The following is a 14,890-nucleotide window of genomic DNA, read 5'->3' on the forward strand; positions in this document are numbered from 1 at the left end:
CTAGTTGTTCCGCAATGACATTATTACTGTCTGGAGGGGGCTATAGCGCAACAAAAGCAAGACAAAAAAAGACCACTTGCAGCATGAAAAGTTACTGGATTTCAGTGGAGAAAATAAAGGACATGAACCGATTGGAAATGAGCAGTATAATCTCACCCTAAGAGTTGTGGGAACTATAGTTTGCCAAGGAAGCCGAGAATTGCCTCTCCCCTTCCATTCTGAACAGAGGAGAGAGACAAAGAGCCACCCCTCTGTGAGGGAGCACACCTATTTTCCACCACCCCCTACTGCAGGGGGTACTTGATGTGGGGTACGGCATGCCTGCTCCATTGATTTATAAGCTGTGCAATATATGCGTGTATATATATATATATATATATATATATATATATATATATATATGTATATATATGTGTGTGTGTGTGTGTGTGTATAAAATAGACCGCTGTTTCATAAAAAAGAGGCGATCAAAGTGGTTTTTAACAAAAACACATAAACGTATTAAAAAGTTAACAACGGGCACCAATCAGGGGCGTAGGAAAAGTGTGTGGGGGGGTGCGGCCTACCCCAGGTGCCATCCTGACGGGGGAGTTGACAAAAAGTAGCGGGCGGCCCTCACCACAGGGCCTGCAGCACACACAAGCCACGTGTCTCAGCGCCCACAGGATCAGCGCTGTCCGCCCGCTAACTCCCCCCCCGCCAGCTGTAGGGCGGCTGAGGCCCTGCAGCATGCCCCATCCCTATGGGCACCATGCCCTGCCCCTATGGGCGGTTCGCCCCATCCCTGGGCATGCGAACCCAGGTGCCCAAGAGGCTTCCTCCACTTCTGGCACCAATTAACCGTTGTGCTCCTGCCACTTTTTGTGTTGCTAAAAGTCTAAGAATGACTGGGGGGTGGAGCTTGCATGCCTTGTGCTGATCAAATTGGCTGCGTTGCCTGGGGACTCGCCTTCGCTCAGCGTTTCCCAGCGGAGAGGTGATGGTGGTTTTCCTTGAGGCTTCGTTTGGCTGCTGGCTGGGCTTTCTGCCTTTGGCTCGGAGGGGCTCAGAAGTTGAACATACCTGTGCTCGGAAAATCCCTTATTTTGGCTGCTGATCCTTTATTTTTGAGGCTGCTGGCCCCTTATTTTTAAATCTGTAAGTTGACAGCTATGAACCTGAATGGCCTTTCAAAGAGGATTGAAGCCTGCCAGCCCCTACTCTAGAATGCAGATCAATCTCCTGAGCGCATTTTGAGGAAGCACACAGGAACATAGGAATCTGCATTATGCGGAGTCAGATCATTGATCTGCCTAGCTCAATACTGTCTACACTGACTGGCAGCAGCCCTCCAAGATTTTAAGCAGGCGTCTCTCTCAGATATATCTTGAGATGGCAATACTAGATGAATAGCCATTCTACATATGCAGCAAATCCAGTTGCTTCTCCTCTCCCACTTCCAGATTATGGCATTCAGAATTTCTGTGGGGAAATATATAGGGCTGTCATACGTCTGGATTTTCCCAGACACAGCCAGGAAACAAGCTTGAAAATGGCGTCTGGGCGGATTTTTGCTGAATCGCCAAATTGTCCGGGAAAACCTAGACGTATGGCAAGTAGGGTGTTTTTTTAAAAAGCATTGTTTTAGAATCCCAGAAAAGCCCCAAAGCAGTTTTTTTTTGGGGGGGGGGAGGAGAGGTGTTCTCAACAAGTGAGACAAAAAACTCCTCAACAACTTTACTCTGAATTTTCACTTTTGGGAATATGGCAACATGCCGTCTCATGTATTAATCAACATACATCAGGAGATACGCACCGGCCCATAGGACGCACCTAGATTTGGGGGGGGGGGAAATAAAGGAAAACATTTTTATTTCCCCCCCCCCCAGCCCGAGCTTCTCCCGACCCCAGCCCCAGAACGGGCAGAACTTCGGCATCACTCTGGAAGCTTGCGGGGCTGGGGGCGGGGGAAGCCCGAGCTTCCCCCAACCCAAGCCCCCAGAAAAGGCTGCTGCCCGCAAACCTTGTGGGCCCGGCGGGACCTCCCGCCGGGCGCGCAAGGCTTGAGGACATCTGACCGAAGCACGGGGCGTGCTCCACAGCGCACCCCGTGCTTCGGGCTGCAGGCTGCTGCCCGCAAGCCTTGGGAGCCTGGCGGGCACTCTCACCAGGCTCCCAAGGCTTGCGGATAGCTTCCTGAAGCCTGGAGAGCGAGAGGGGTCAGTGCGCACCGATGCCTCTCGCTCTCCAGGCTTCAGCGAAAGCCTCCATTCGCCCCATAGGACGCACACACATTTCCCCTTCATTTTTGGAGGGGAAAAAGTGCGTCCTATAGGGCGAAAAATCCGGTAATTAATCTAATTGTAGCCTCCTCTTTGTACTACTAGTTTTCTACATATAGAAAGTTTTTCTTCAAGGAGGAGCCCCAAAACTCACGGCCCTCTTGTCTAAAGTTTGACAAAACATTACCGTACTACAAATTCAATAAAAGGAAAAATGAATGATCACATGGCTCTGTTGCTGCACATGCAAATTGGCTTACCCTTAGATCCGGAGAAAAATTTTCTGTGGAAGTGGAGACGGAATCCGACGAGACGACAGAAGCAGATTTTGTACGCGCCGAATGATCTGAATGAGAGGTGGAAGCGCTAAAGGAGGAGGAATGGGGGGAGAAGGATGGAGAAAAAAAATAGTTGTTTGGTGTTGCAGTACTGTATATTCTGGAGAAATTTCTTCACAGGTCTGCTGTGATCAAGAGGTCCAAGGACAATTGGTGCTTAGTCTTTTAACTATTATGAGGTGGAGAAAGTAAAAAAGTTCATCAGGCCGTAACATGAGGGTATGGTTAAGGAGCAAACATTACGATTTATTTGGACGTCACAATAAGCCATAGCCTATCAGAACTGGAATGAGCCAACCCTCCAACCAGGCTTGTGAATATCTCCTCTGGTGCAGTCTAGAGGAAATTAATCACATTTTAGTATTACATCCAAGCGATGTAAACTATGAAATAAGCCAGCTTCGCAAGCCAAAGTTTGGAGTTGGTTTGCCTCCGTTTTCTATTAGCCGCAGCTTGTTGTGCTGTATGACCGCAACAAACTGATTAATCTCTTAACTGTGGTTTGTTTGAAACAAAAGTTTCTAAGCTACACCAAAGGAGGTGAGTGGGTAGGAGGAGCCTGTCAGGATAAGCCATGGTTTGTTATAATGACATCTGAATGCAGGCAGGGTAATGGAACTCTAGAGCAGCTGTTCTCAACTTTGGGTCCCCATATGTCTCTGAAGCCCAAGATCAAAAAATCTAAGATCACGGCCACTGGGCCCATCACCTCCTGGCAAACAGAAGGAGAAGAAATGGAGGCAGTGAGAGATTTTACTTTCTTGGGCTCCATGATCACTGCAGATGGTGACAGCAGTCACGAAATTAAAAGACGCCTGCTTCTTGGGAGAAAAGCAATGACAAACCTAGACAGCATCTTAAAAAGCAGAGACATCACCTTACCAACAAAGGTCCGTATAGTTAAAGCTATGGTTTTCCCAGTAGTGATGTATGGAAGTGAGAGCTGGAGCATGAGTTTGACCAAACTGCGGGAGGCAGTGGAAGACAGGAGTGCCTGGCGTGCTCTGGTCCATGGGGTCACGAAGAGTCGGACACTACTAAACGACAACAACAACAATGTCATTGGACTACAACTCCCATCGTCCATGACCTGCTAGCTATGGATGATGGGAGTTGTAGTCCAACAACTTGAGAAAGGCTGCTGTAGAGGTAGAATTCAATCCTTCTGTTCAGAATCAGCAATGCCACTGCTGGGGTCGGGGGGCAGAGGAGCGCCTCCCCTCTGTGCCAGCCAGTTTTCCACACCAGCCCCTCCTGCTGGGGTTACTTAGTTTAGAATAAAGGTGAGTAACGGCAGACGGGAGGTGTACAAAATTATATACGCTGCAGAGAACATGGATAGGGAGGCATTTTCCTCCCTCTCTCATAATATTAGAACCGAAGGTCATCGGATGAAGCTGGACGGGTGGCGAAGGAGGCGAACAGACAAAAGAAAGCATTTCTACCCATGATGATGGTGATATGTTACATCCGAAATCATCATCTCACACAACTGCGATTCCTGACTGTGTGGGGAATGTCTACACAGGAAGTCTTCTCAAACGGCTGCTTTTCAAACATCCTGTTGAATGTCGAAATGGGAGGGAGGGCCAGAGAGGCATGATGACACCAGTGGGGTGGGAGAAGGCCAATATTTGCAGAGCCCCTGCCCACATTTAGCCTCTGTGTGGAGGGGACAGAAGAGGGGCTATGGATTAATATGAATCCACTGTTTACAGCTACATCTTAGCACGGATACCTGCCGATGGAAGGTATTTTTATATTGTGAACTGCCCTGTGGTCTTTGGAGAATTGAACATGCGGCAGAGACTGTGGCAGCCTTAAGAAATATTATTTATTCACCTACTGACACCTTCAATCTGCATGGAAGGAGTCTAGATCTTACAGAATGCCTCTATCTCAGGTGAGGCCCTGCCTTGGAAAGGAAGCTTAAACCTGTATTTTCCAACTGGCCTGCAATATTCTCTTCACAAATAATCAAAATCCTACCATATTATTAATTTCTAGGGTTTCGGGCATGGGTAGGCTGTGGTCTAAACCAGAGCGCCTAGGGCTTGCTGATCAGAAGGTCACGGTTCGAATCCCCGCGACGGGGTGAGCTCCCATTGCTCGGTCCCTGCTCCTGCCAACCTAGCAGTTCGAAAGCACATCAAAGTGCAAGTAGATAAATAGGTACTGCTCCGGCGGGAAGGTAAACGGCGTTTCCGTGAGCTTCTCTGGTTCGCCAGAAGCGGCTTAGTCATGCTGGCCACATGACCCGGAAGCTGTACACCGGCTCTCTCGGCCAATAAAGCGAGATGAGTGCCGCAACCCCAGAGTCGGCCACGACTGGACCTAATGGACCTAATAGCAATCGCCTTCTAAATCCGGCCCAAGAATCAGCGTGTTTTTACATGAGTAAAATGTGTCCTTTTATTTAAAATGCATCTCTGGGTCATTTGTGGGGTATAGGAATTCATTCATTCCCCCCCCAAAAAAATATAGTCCGGCCCCCCCACAAGGTCTGAGGGACAATGGACCGGCTCCCTGCTGAAAAAGTTTGCTGACCCCCTGGTTTAGGGAGACCCCCCTAAAAATCTGTAACGATAATAGAATCATAGAGTTGGAGGGGACCCTGACAGTCATCTAGACCAACTCCCTGCAATGTAGGAATATGCCGTTGTCCCTTGCAGGGATAGTAACCTTGTCACTATGAGCATCATGCTGTAACCAGCTGAGCTATAACAATATAGGAAGCTTCCCTTTACTGAGTCAGACTACTGGCCCATTTAGTTCCATATTGTCTACACTGGCTGGCAGCAGCTCTCCACGTTCCCAGCCCTACCTGAAGAGGATGGGGATTGGGCCTTCTGCAAAACGGATGTCCCAACCCAGCAACAACTCCCAGGTTCAGATCAGTCCACAAAATCTTTGTGCCACAATAAATCTGTTAATGCTCTTTCCTTGTGTATGCTCTAGCGTATGAACGCAGTTAACCCGGCGGAATTTATCTGTAGGATATATTTTCCCAGAACCGAACTGAGAAAGGTACCCTAGACTCTGACCACGGGTGAGCTTCTTTCTGGCTGCGTCCATTCGATGATCACACAATAGCCTACAGTATCCCAAGCAGCAGTCATACACTATTAGACCTTTTTTTTTTAATACTGGATTTTGTGGGGTGGGGGAAGCTAAATTACAGAATTCCTGCAGCCTGTGTAAGGCACTTGGTAAACAAAGCCTGAATTGTTTGGTCCTTTTTTGCTCCACTCCAAGAACAGAAAGCCAATCAGCCATTGAAATGCAATACAGTGTTCCTATGGAACAATCCTCAGGCTCCAGTGAATCAGGCCATTCATGAGCCAAAAGGCCTCTAGGAGTGCAACCCTTTGGTTTTGGCTATAGAACCCAGCTTCGCGAGAATCTTTTGTTTTCCCTTTCTTTTCTTTTCTTTTTTTAAAAAATAGCATGTTTCTAGACCTTAAGGCTATGGAAGGCAAGCTTGAAAGTCGATGAAGGGGGAAGAACCTCAAGACTAAACTACACACACATATATATGTAGTGATGTGATTTAAGCTGCTTGCAACCGCTTTGTATTCAAAAAGGGAAAAAAGTCAGGGAAAACAGGTTGAGTATAGCATTTTCCAAGCTAGCAGGGTGCACTCAGAATTTCTTCCCACCCCACCTGCTTTGCCAGCCACAGGGGGAAAATATAATGGAAGTTCAACATTCCACCCAACAGTGACAAATGGCTATTAGGTCCATAAATTGCCACAAAGCATATATTCAATACAAAAAACAGTGACAATTTGTTGTTGACAAAGGACAGCTGGACATATAAAGGGCCCAATTACCTTCAGTAGCTTAGGTAAAGGTAAAGGGACTCCTGACCACTAGGTCCAGTCGTGACCGACTCTGGGGTTGCGACGCTCATCTCGCTTTATTGGCCGAGGGAGCCGGCGTACAGCTTCCGGGTCATGTGGCCAGCATGACTAAGCCGCTTCTGGCGAACCAGAGCAGCGCACGGAAACGCCGTTTACCTTCCTGCCGGAGCGGTACCTATTTATCTACTTGCACTTTGACGTGCTTTCGAACTGCTAGGTTGGCAGGAGCAGGGACCGAGCAACGGGAGCTCACCCCGTCGCGGGGATTCGAATCACGACCTTCTGATCGGCAAGCCCTAGGCTCTGTGGTTTAGACCACAGCGCCACCCGTGTCCCTTAGGGCCTCATCAAACCTAAATCCGGCCCTGCTGCCAGTGAAACTCCGTGTGCACTGCCACCCGGGCATGTGCTGTTGTGGTCTTAGATGTACACACCTCAAGTTAGAAGCTGGTTTGAGGGGAAATTCATCAAACAGCAGCATTTCTCAAGAAGCTATAGAACACCTAGGGATTGTATACTCCGAACACCTGTGGTGGGAGCACACGGGAGCCAGAGTATACCATAATGCGTACACAGCCTCAGAGTCAGGCAGGAGTACACAACTATTTGCCTTTCTACATCGCTATGCAGAATTTGTTCAGTTTGGTTGTATTTTTTTTAATGCTTTATTTATTGTTGATGGTGACTTTTGCCTTGTTCCGATTATGGACTTTTGTCATGTTGCAAGCTGCCTGTGCATGGTTTGAACTATGGAGAGGCGGCATAAAAATAAAATTATGTATTATATATAAAAAAGACATGCTAATATGCTTAGATTAAGAATGTAAATGCATCAAAACAATAAATTATCAATGACATATGTATGTATATTGAGAAAATAAAAACAATCAGAATGCGATGATAAGGGTAAAATTGATTCTAGAGAAGACAAGTAGCAGAGGAGGGAAGTTAAACAGGGTGGTGGGTTTATTTTATTTTGTTTATGTTTTTTCTTTTTCTGATATTGTATAATGATTTAATGTTTCTTTTCTGTTGTGTATTATTTCTCTTTTTTAATTAAATTGTATGACAGAAAATCCAAATAAAAATACAAAAAGATGGAAAAAAGAAACAACTGTCATATCAGTCTAAAAAAAAATAATAAAAATTATGTACGCATGGAAATAAGGAAATAAATTATCAATTTAAGGCACAATGACGCCCCTTTAACAGGCATCATTTCCTCCCCAAGTCAAATGGACTGAATCATCCAGGGTTCCTTTAGCTTCTTTACCATGGAAACTGTAGTTTACCCCTGACAGAGCTACACTTCCCAGCACCCTTAACAAACCAGAGTCCCCAAGATTTTGGGGGAGAAAGGGGACACTGTGTTTACAATGTATGGTATGTTTGCGACCAAGGTTTATGGGGAAAGGATCATGACTCGGTGGTGGATGACCCAATTTGCACTCAAAGGGTCAAAGCTTCTATTCCTGGCATCTCTAGGTTTTGAAAAAGTAGGTGGTAGATTCTCTGCCTGGAGAATCCCTGGCAGGTTACCTAAGTACCTGAAGGAGCAGAAGAGATTTTGTTGAGGCCCTTCTCCAGATGTCTTTTTAAAACAGTTCCCAGAATTCCCTGGGAAGAGAGACTGGTAAGCCACTCTAGAAATTGCAGCTGGGGGGTGGGTTGGAATAGGGGTCTGCTAACAACACTCTGCACCTCTAACAAACTACAGTTCCCACGATTCTTTGGGAGAAGTCACAACTGCTTCAAGTGGTATGATTCTGCTTTAAATGTCTGGTGCAGATGGGGCCACAATCAAGGTGGATCGCCAGTTCACCCACAACCCTGCCTTAAAATATGATAGGTGAAATTCAGCGTTCCAAATCAAGGATGTGATCAACCTTGCAAGGTAGTCGGGTCAGGAAAAACGAGGCAATACTAAAGTGAGAAATAAAATAAATAAAATAAGAAAATGTCCTCTGATGGAATAAATTAAAAGAAATAAAGATATACAAACACTTCCATTAAGGACGAAATAAAAATAAAGCAAAGACACACAGAGATAAAAAAAAAAATCTCACACACACAAATCCTACAAGCATTGTCCTCTATTTCCCACCACGAAATAGCGCAGCACGGTGAATGGCCCAAGTATCCAAAACCTCACAGGGCGCAACCCTCTCCGCATTTACTCGGAAACAAGCCCCACTGTGCTCAGTAGCACTTACTCCCAGGTAAACTCACGGGATTGCAGCATTAAAATGTTTGGAATCCGCCCCCGCCCTGTTCTATTCAGCGCTCGTTCCTCTGCGTGTTTACTCAGATGTAAGCCTCGCCGAGGGAGGGGCGGGGAAACAGGGTGCGCTCCCGAGCGCAGGGGACCGAAACCGGCGCTTCCTCCGCGGGTTGATGGGCTCCTGTGCAAAGCGCGCTAAGGATCCCGCTGCAAGGAGCGCGCTCGGCCTCGGATGCCCTGGAACCCCCCGGAACCCCCGTGCGCTTACCAAGAAGAGTGCCTCTGAGCATGTGCAGTTCCCCGATCGCACCCGGCCCTTCCCTCCCCCTGGGTTTAACTACACAGGCCACCCAGGTGCAACGGGCGCAGGGTGTGCGTAATAGCGCACCTCTCTCTCCAGCACTGACCTGTGCCAGTTAGAAGCGCAGGTTATGGAAAGGGGATGGAGGGAATATGGGGGTCCGCTTCCTCCCCCGCAGAACAAACAAACCAAACCAAACCCTAGAGATACGAAAGCGCCAAACAACAACTCCCCCCCCCCCCCCGCGCCGCGCCCTCACTCTCTCCTCCAGGGCTTTCCCACCCTGGAGGGTGAAGGGCGGTTTTACCTGGAGAGGGAATCCGGGCTGGGCTGGCGGGTGGCGGGCGGAGCCTCCTTGGAGGCGATGCTCTCGCAGCTGGAGCTCCTCTCCATGCTGGATCTCCTTAAGGGTGTGCAGAGGTTGTGTGTGTGTGTGTGTTGCCGGGGGGCGGGAAAGGAATCCCCTCCGCGGGAAATCGAAGAGCAGAGCGGATTGTCAAAGGAGTGGGAAGCCGAGAGTGGCGAAGGAAGCTGCCATGTTAGCCCACAGTGCTGTGCGCACGGCCGGGGCGGATGATGCTCCGTCCCTCCACCCCCTAAGGGAGGGAGGGGGAATCTGCATCTCTCCTGCGCCCGGGAGGGCGGGAAAAAGAGGAGGCGGAGAGCCTTGTCACCATCGTCGTCTTCATTTTGGTCCCAAACGGCCGCCTCTGGTTTTTGTGTGTCTTGGAATTAAAGGAATTGAGCTCTGTTCGGCGTGGGCTGCCCCGCCCCCAACAAATCAAGTAAATACATCAAAAAATACTCGTAGAAAGATTTTGACACACCTTTCTGAGCACTTGGGGTCATAGAATCAAAGAATTTGAAGGGATCTTGAGGATCGCCCTAAGTCCAAGCCCCTTGTTAGGCAGGAATATTCAGCTGATCACACCTGCAACCTTGACGTTATCAGCGCCACGCTCCAACCAACTGAGCTATGTCCGGGGTCAAAAGAAATTAATTGAAGACAGCTGTCGTTGAGACGATTTCCTTCCGAATCTGTTTGACCATGGATAGGCAAACTAAGGCCCGGGGGCCGGATCTGGCCCAATCCCCTTCTAAATCCGGCTCATGGATGGTCCGGGAATCAGCGTGTTTTTACACGAGTAGAATGTGTGCTTTTAAAATGTATCTCTGGGTTATTTGTGGGGCATAGGAATTCATTCTTTTTTTCTTTTTTTCCAAAATATAGTCCAGCCCCCCACAAGGTCTGAGGGACAGTGGACCGGCCCCCTGCTGATAAAGGTTGCTGACCCCTGTGTTAGACAGAGCGAGACAGAGGATGAGGACAGCAGTCGGGTGTCCTGTCCCCTCCCAGCATAAATCTTGGCTACACCCATGCCCACAGGGGCACCGTTTGGTTGCTGTTGGTGCTTGAAGAACTGGGGGTCCAAAATCTTTACTGATCTACGGTAAATGGCGCAGGATTAAACTGCGGAACTCATCGCCACAAGATGCAGCAATGGCCACCAATTTGAACAGCTTTAAAGGGGTCTGGAAAGCTTTGTGGAGTTTAAGGCTGTACTAGCTGTGTCCTGGCTCCAGTGTCAGTGGTGATAAGACTCCGAGTACAAGTTGTTGGGAAGCAAAAGGATGAGGAGCTGTTGTGATGGCGCTGGCCTCCTGGCAGCAGCAGGATTGCTTCAGCTTACCTGGCTGGCTAGAAGGCAGGGTGGTGTGGGCACGCCAGTGGAACCAGTCTAGCGTGCCCATGGTGCCCAGACTTACCCACCACTGCCACCACCAAGCAGACGGCTTGATAGCCCCTGAAGCAAGTTATGTGACTCTATCTTGCTAGCTGCTCCTGCTAAAAAACTGGGGAAGCAGGCATGATGTGTTTCTGACCGGTTGCTATGAGAACAGGATGCCGGCCTAGAATGGGCCTTTGGATATAGGGAGGAAGTTTAGTACAGAAGCTGATGGGACAAGAAAGTTTAAATGCACAGTTCAAGGCCCCAGTGCATGGTGGCAGGGAGTTTTCTAGGAGATCCTGTGTCCCTAGGGCATTTTAGTGCCAGGTAACAGGTAACAGGTAACATACAGTGGTACCTCGGGTTAAGAACTTAATTCATTCTGGAGGTCCGTTCTTAACCTGAAACTGTTCTTAACCTGAAGCACCACTTTAGCTAATGGGGCCTCCAGCCGCCACGCCACAATTTCTGTTCTCATCCTGAAGCAAAGTTCTTAACCCGAGGTAATATTCCTGGGTTAGCGGAGTCTGTAACCTGAAGTGTATGTAACCTGAAGCGTATGTAACCCAAGGTACCACTGTAATAATAATAATAACAACAACAAATAATTTATACCCTGACCATCTGGCTGGGTTTCCCCAGCCACTCTGGGTGGCTCCCAACAGAATATTAATAATAAAAAGCGATAAAACATTAAAGACGTCCCTAAACAGGGCTGCCTTCAGATGTCTTCTAAAAGTCAGGTAGTTGTTTATTTCCTTGACATCTGATGGGAGGGCGTTCTACAGGCGCCACTACCGAAAAGGCCCTCTTCCTGGTTCGCTGTAACCTCACTTCTCAGAGGGAGGGAACCGCCAGAAGGCCCTCGGAGCTGGACCTCAGTGTCAAGGCTGAACGACGGGGGTGGAGACGTTCCTTCAGGTATACTGGGTATAAAGAGCCTGAAACTCTGGAGAGCCATGGCATAGGAAGGAAGTTTCCTTCCAGGACCGTCTTAAGCATATCCAGTGCCGTGGTGCAAAGCTCCCTCCGGTGGTCCCCCCCTTTTTCCAGAGTTGTCCACCTTTTTTAAGGGAGGACGGCGGGGCTGGAGGAGGCTTGCAGCGGCTGGAGGGCGGCTCCTCTGGCGGGGAAGAGGCAGAGGCGGGTGAGCGTGGCGAGCTGATGCCGGGAGGCGCCACATCCAGCCTCTGCCTCTTCCCTGGCGCCCTCCAGAACTTGGCGCCCTGGCGTCCTGTGCCACTAGCCTCTATGGGTAAGACGCCCCTGCTTCCTTCTGTAGTGTTCTGGCCAATTGGCACTGAGAAAGTGGGATAAACGGTAAGGACTAGGAACTTGTGTACAAACTGATTCTTTAAAATGTTTCACATGGTTCAATCGCTTTGATGGATCCCTGCTTTGCCCCCCTCCCCTATGCACACAAGTCTGTGTACACTTGGAAAATCTCACTGCCACACAGCTGGCCCTCTCCAGAATGCTGATGGCTGTGGAATAGTGGGATGAGACCTGCTGTTCTAACATCTGAACAATTCCCTTCCATGGAGAATTGTCAGGAAACGAAAGGGAGAAGTGGAAAGGAGGAGGAGGAAACCGGGCATTGTGAATAAAGGATGCAGACATTGAAGGGGAAGCCAGGAGTTCGGCCTCCACTGTTTGCTTCTCAATACCAGTTTCTGGGTGGGAACTGCAAGCAGGGAGAGAGCTGCTGAACTCAGACTGCAGGAGGCTTCCCAGAGGCACCTAGTTGGCCGCTGTGAGAATAGGATGCTGGAGTTAGATGCCCTTTGTTCTTAGGCATCCGTTGGTCATCTCTGCCCCTTGTGAAGTACCGTATTTTTTGCTCTATAAGACTCACTTTTTCCCTCCTAAAAAGTAAGGGGAAATGTGTGTGTGTCTTATGGAGCAAATGCAGGCTGGGCAGCTATCACAGAAGCCAGAACAGCAAGAGGGATTGCTGCTTTCACTGCACAGCGATCTCTCTTGCTGTTCTGGCTTCTGAGATTCAGAATATTTTTTTTCTTGTTTTCCTCCTCGAAAAACTAGATGCATCTTGTGGTCTGGTGCGTCTTATAGAGCGAAAAATACGATATTTCTGTTTTGTTTTTTTTAATAATATTTTTATTGAACAATTTTTTATATAACAGAAACAAAACATACATGAACAAACATTCAACAATAATAAAACATAAAACAAGTACCATTTCATAACCCAATTTCTGAACCTTACTTCCTCGACCTCCTCTACTTCCCGTTTCTGTATTCCAAATTCTTACAGTTATTCAGCGAAATCTTGCCTTATTTTATTATAAATTTATGCTAATCACCCTTATTCTCTTTGTCATAACCATTACTGATAGTAACCATTTGTTTTAATCCAACATCATTCTAACTGTCTCCAATTTTATAATATTTCTTTAAGTAGTCCTTGAACTTTTTCCATTCTTCTTCCGCCGCTTCTCTTCCCTGGTCTCGGATTCTGCTCGTCATCTCTGCCAAGTTCATATAGTCCATCACCTTCATCTGCCATTCTTCCAGTGTGGGTAGATCCTGTGTCTTCCAGTACTTTGCAATAAGTATTCTAGCTGCTGTTGTAGCATACATAAAAAAAGTTGTATCTATCTTTAACACCCCCTGGCCGACAATACCCAAGAGAAAGGCCTCTGGTTTCTTAGGGAAAGTATATTTAAATACCTTTTTCAGTTCGTTATAAATCATTTCCCAGAATGCCTTAATCTTCGGGCACGTCCACCAGAGGTGAAAGAATGTACCTTCCTTTTCTTTACATTTCCAACATTTATTATCAGGCAAGTGATAGATCTTTGCAAGCTTGACTGGGGTTATGTACCACCTATAAATCATTTTCATTATATTTTCTCTTAAGGCGTTACACGCCGTAAACTTCAACCCGGTGGTCCACAACTTTTCCCAATCAGCAAACATGATGTTATGACCAATGTCCTGAGCCCATTTAATCATACTTGATTTTACCATTTCATCTTGTGTATTCCATTTCAGCAGCAGATCATACATTTTTGACAAATTCTTAGTACTGGATTCTAACAGTTCAGTCTCTAATTTTGATTTTTCCACCTGGAAGCCTATTTTTCTGTCTAGTTTAAACACTTCATTTATTTGGTGATAATGTAACCAATCTCTCACCTTCCCTTTTAATTTTTCAAAACTCTGCAATCTCAGTTTGTCCCCTTCCTTTTCCAAGATTTCCCAATATCTTGGCCATTTCGACTCCATATTTAGCTTTTTAACTGCCTTAGCTTCCATTGGTGATAACCATCTTGGAGTCTTATTTTCCAGCAAGTCCTTATATTTAACCCAGACATTCAGCAGCGCTTTTCTGACAATATGGTTTTTGAAACTTTTATGCGCTTTAACCTTGTCATACCACAAATATGCATGCCACCCAAAAATATTATTAAATCCTTCCAAATCCAAAATGTCTGTGTTTTCAAGAAGCAGCCATTCTTTTAGCCAGCAGAAAGCTGCCGCTTCATAGTACAATTTAAAGTCTGGCAGGGCAAACCCCCCTCTTTCCTTTGAATCCGTTAATATCTTAAATTTTATTCTGGGCTTCTTGCCCTGCCAGACAAATTTAGATATATCTTTCTGCCACTTCTTGAAACAGTCCATTTTATCCATTATTTGTAATGTTTGAAACAAAAACAACATTCTTGGCAAAACATTCATCTTTATAACTGCAATTCGACCTAACAAGGAAAGCTTCAAGTTTGACCATATTTCTAGATCTTTTTTCACTTCTGTCCAAGTTTTTTCATAATTGTCTTTAAATAAATTCACATTCTTAGCTGTCATATTCACACCCAAATATTTCACTTTTTTAGCCACAGTCAACCCCGTCTCATTCTGAAACCTTTCTTTTTCAATCTGTGTTAGATTTTTCTCCAATACCTTAGTCTTTAACTTATTCAATTTAAATCCTGCCAATTGACCAAACTCTTGGATTATTTCCAAAACTCTTTTCGTGCTAGCTTCTGGCTCCTGTAATGTAAGTACTAGGTCATCTGCAAATGCTCTCAATTTGTATTGTTTGACTCCGACCTGAATGCCTTTAACCAACTGGTCCCTCCTGATCATATTAAGCAAAACCTCAAGGACCGATATAAAAAGTAATGGGGAAATAGGGCACCCCTGTCGTGTCCC

The 14,890-nt window shown here is 46.8% G+C and overlaps 1 protein-coding gene across 3 annotated transcripts in view; it reads right to left on the bottom strand.

The window, feature by feature from the left end:
* Positions 1-9,587, bottom strand: part of MTMR2 (myotubularin related protein 2) — a 33,411-nt gene extending 23,824 nt beyond the window's left edge. For 2 of the 3 annotated variants that reach the window (XR_008330109.1, XM_053385654.1), the window contains exons 1-2: positions 9,292-9,586; positions 2,522-2,627 (exon numbers count right to left, since the gene is read on the bottom strand). Coding sequence is in view for 2 of the 3 variants with exons in the window: in XM_053385654.1 (XP_053241629.1) it covers positions 2,522-2,627; positions 9,292-9,377 (192 nt within the window). In the remaining variant the exon portion in view is untranslated. Of the gene's footprint in view, positions 1-2,521; positions 2,628-9,291 lie in introns of all 3 variants that reach the window. The other variant, XM_053385655.1, reaches the window with a different exon arrangement.
* Positions 9,588-14,890: the final 5,303 nt, after the last annotated feature.

The sequence above is a fragment of the Podarcis raffonei genome, chromosome 4 (genome assembly GCF_027172205.1).
Source record: "Podarcis raffonei isolate rPodRaf1 chromosome 4, rPodRaf1.pri, whole genome shotgun sequence".
Taxonomy (NCBI): Eukaryota; Metazoa; Chordata; class Lepidosauria; order Squamata; family Lacertidae; genus Podarcis; species Podarcis raffonei.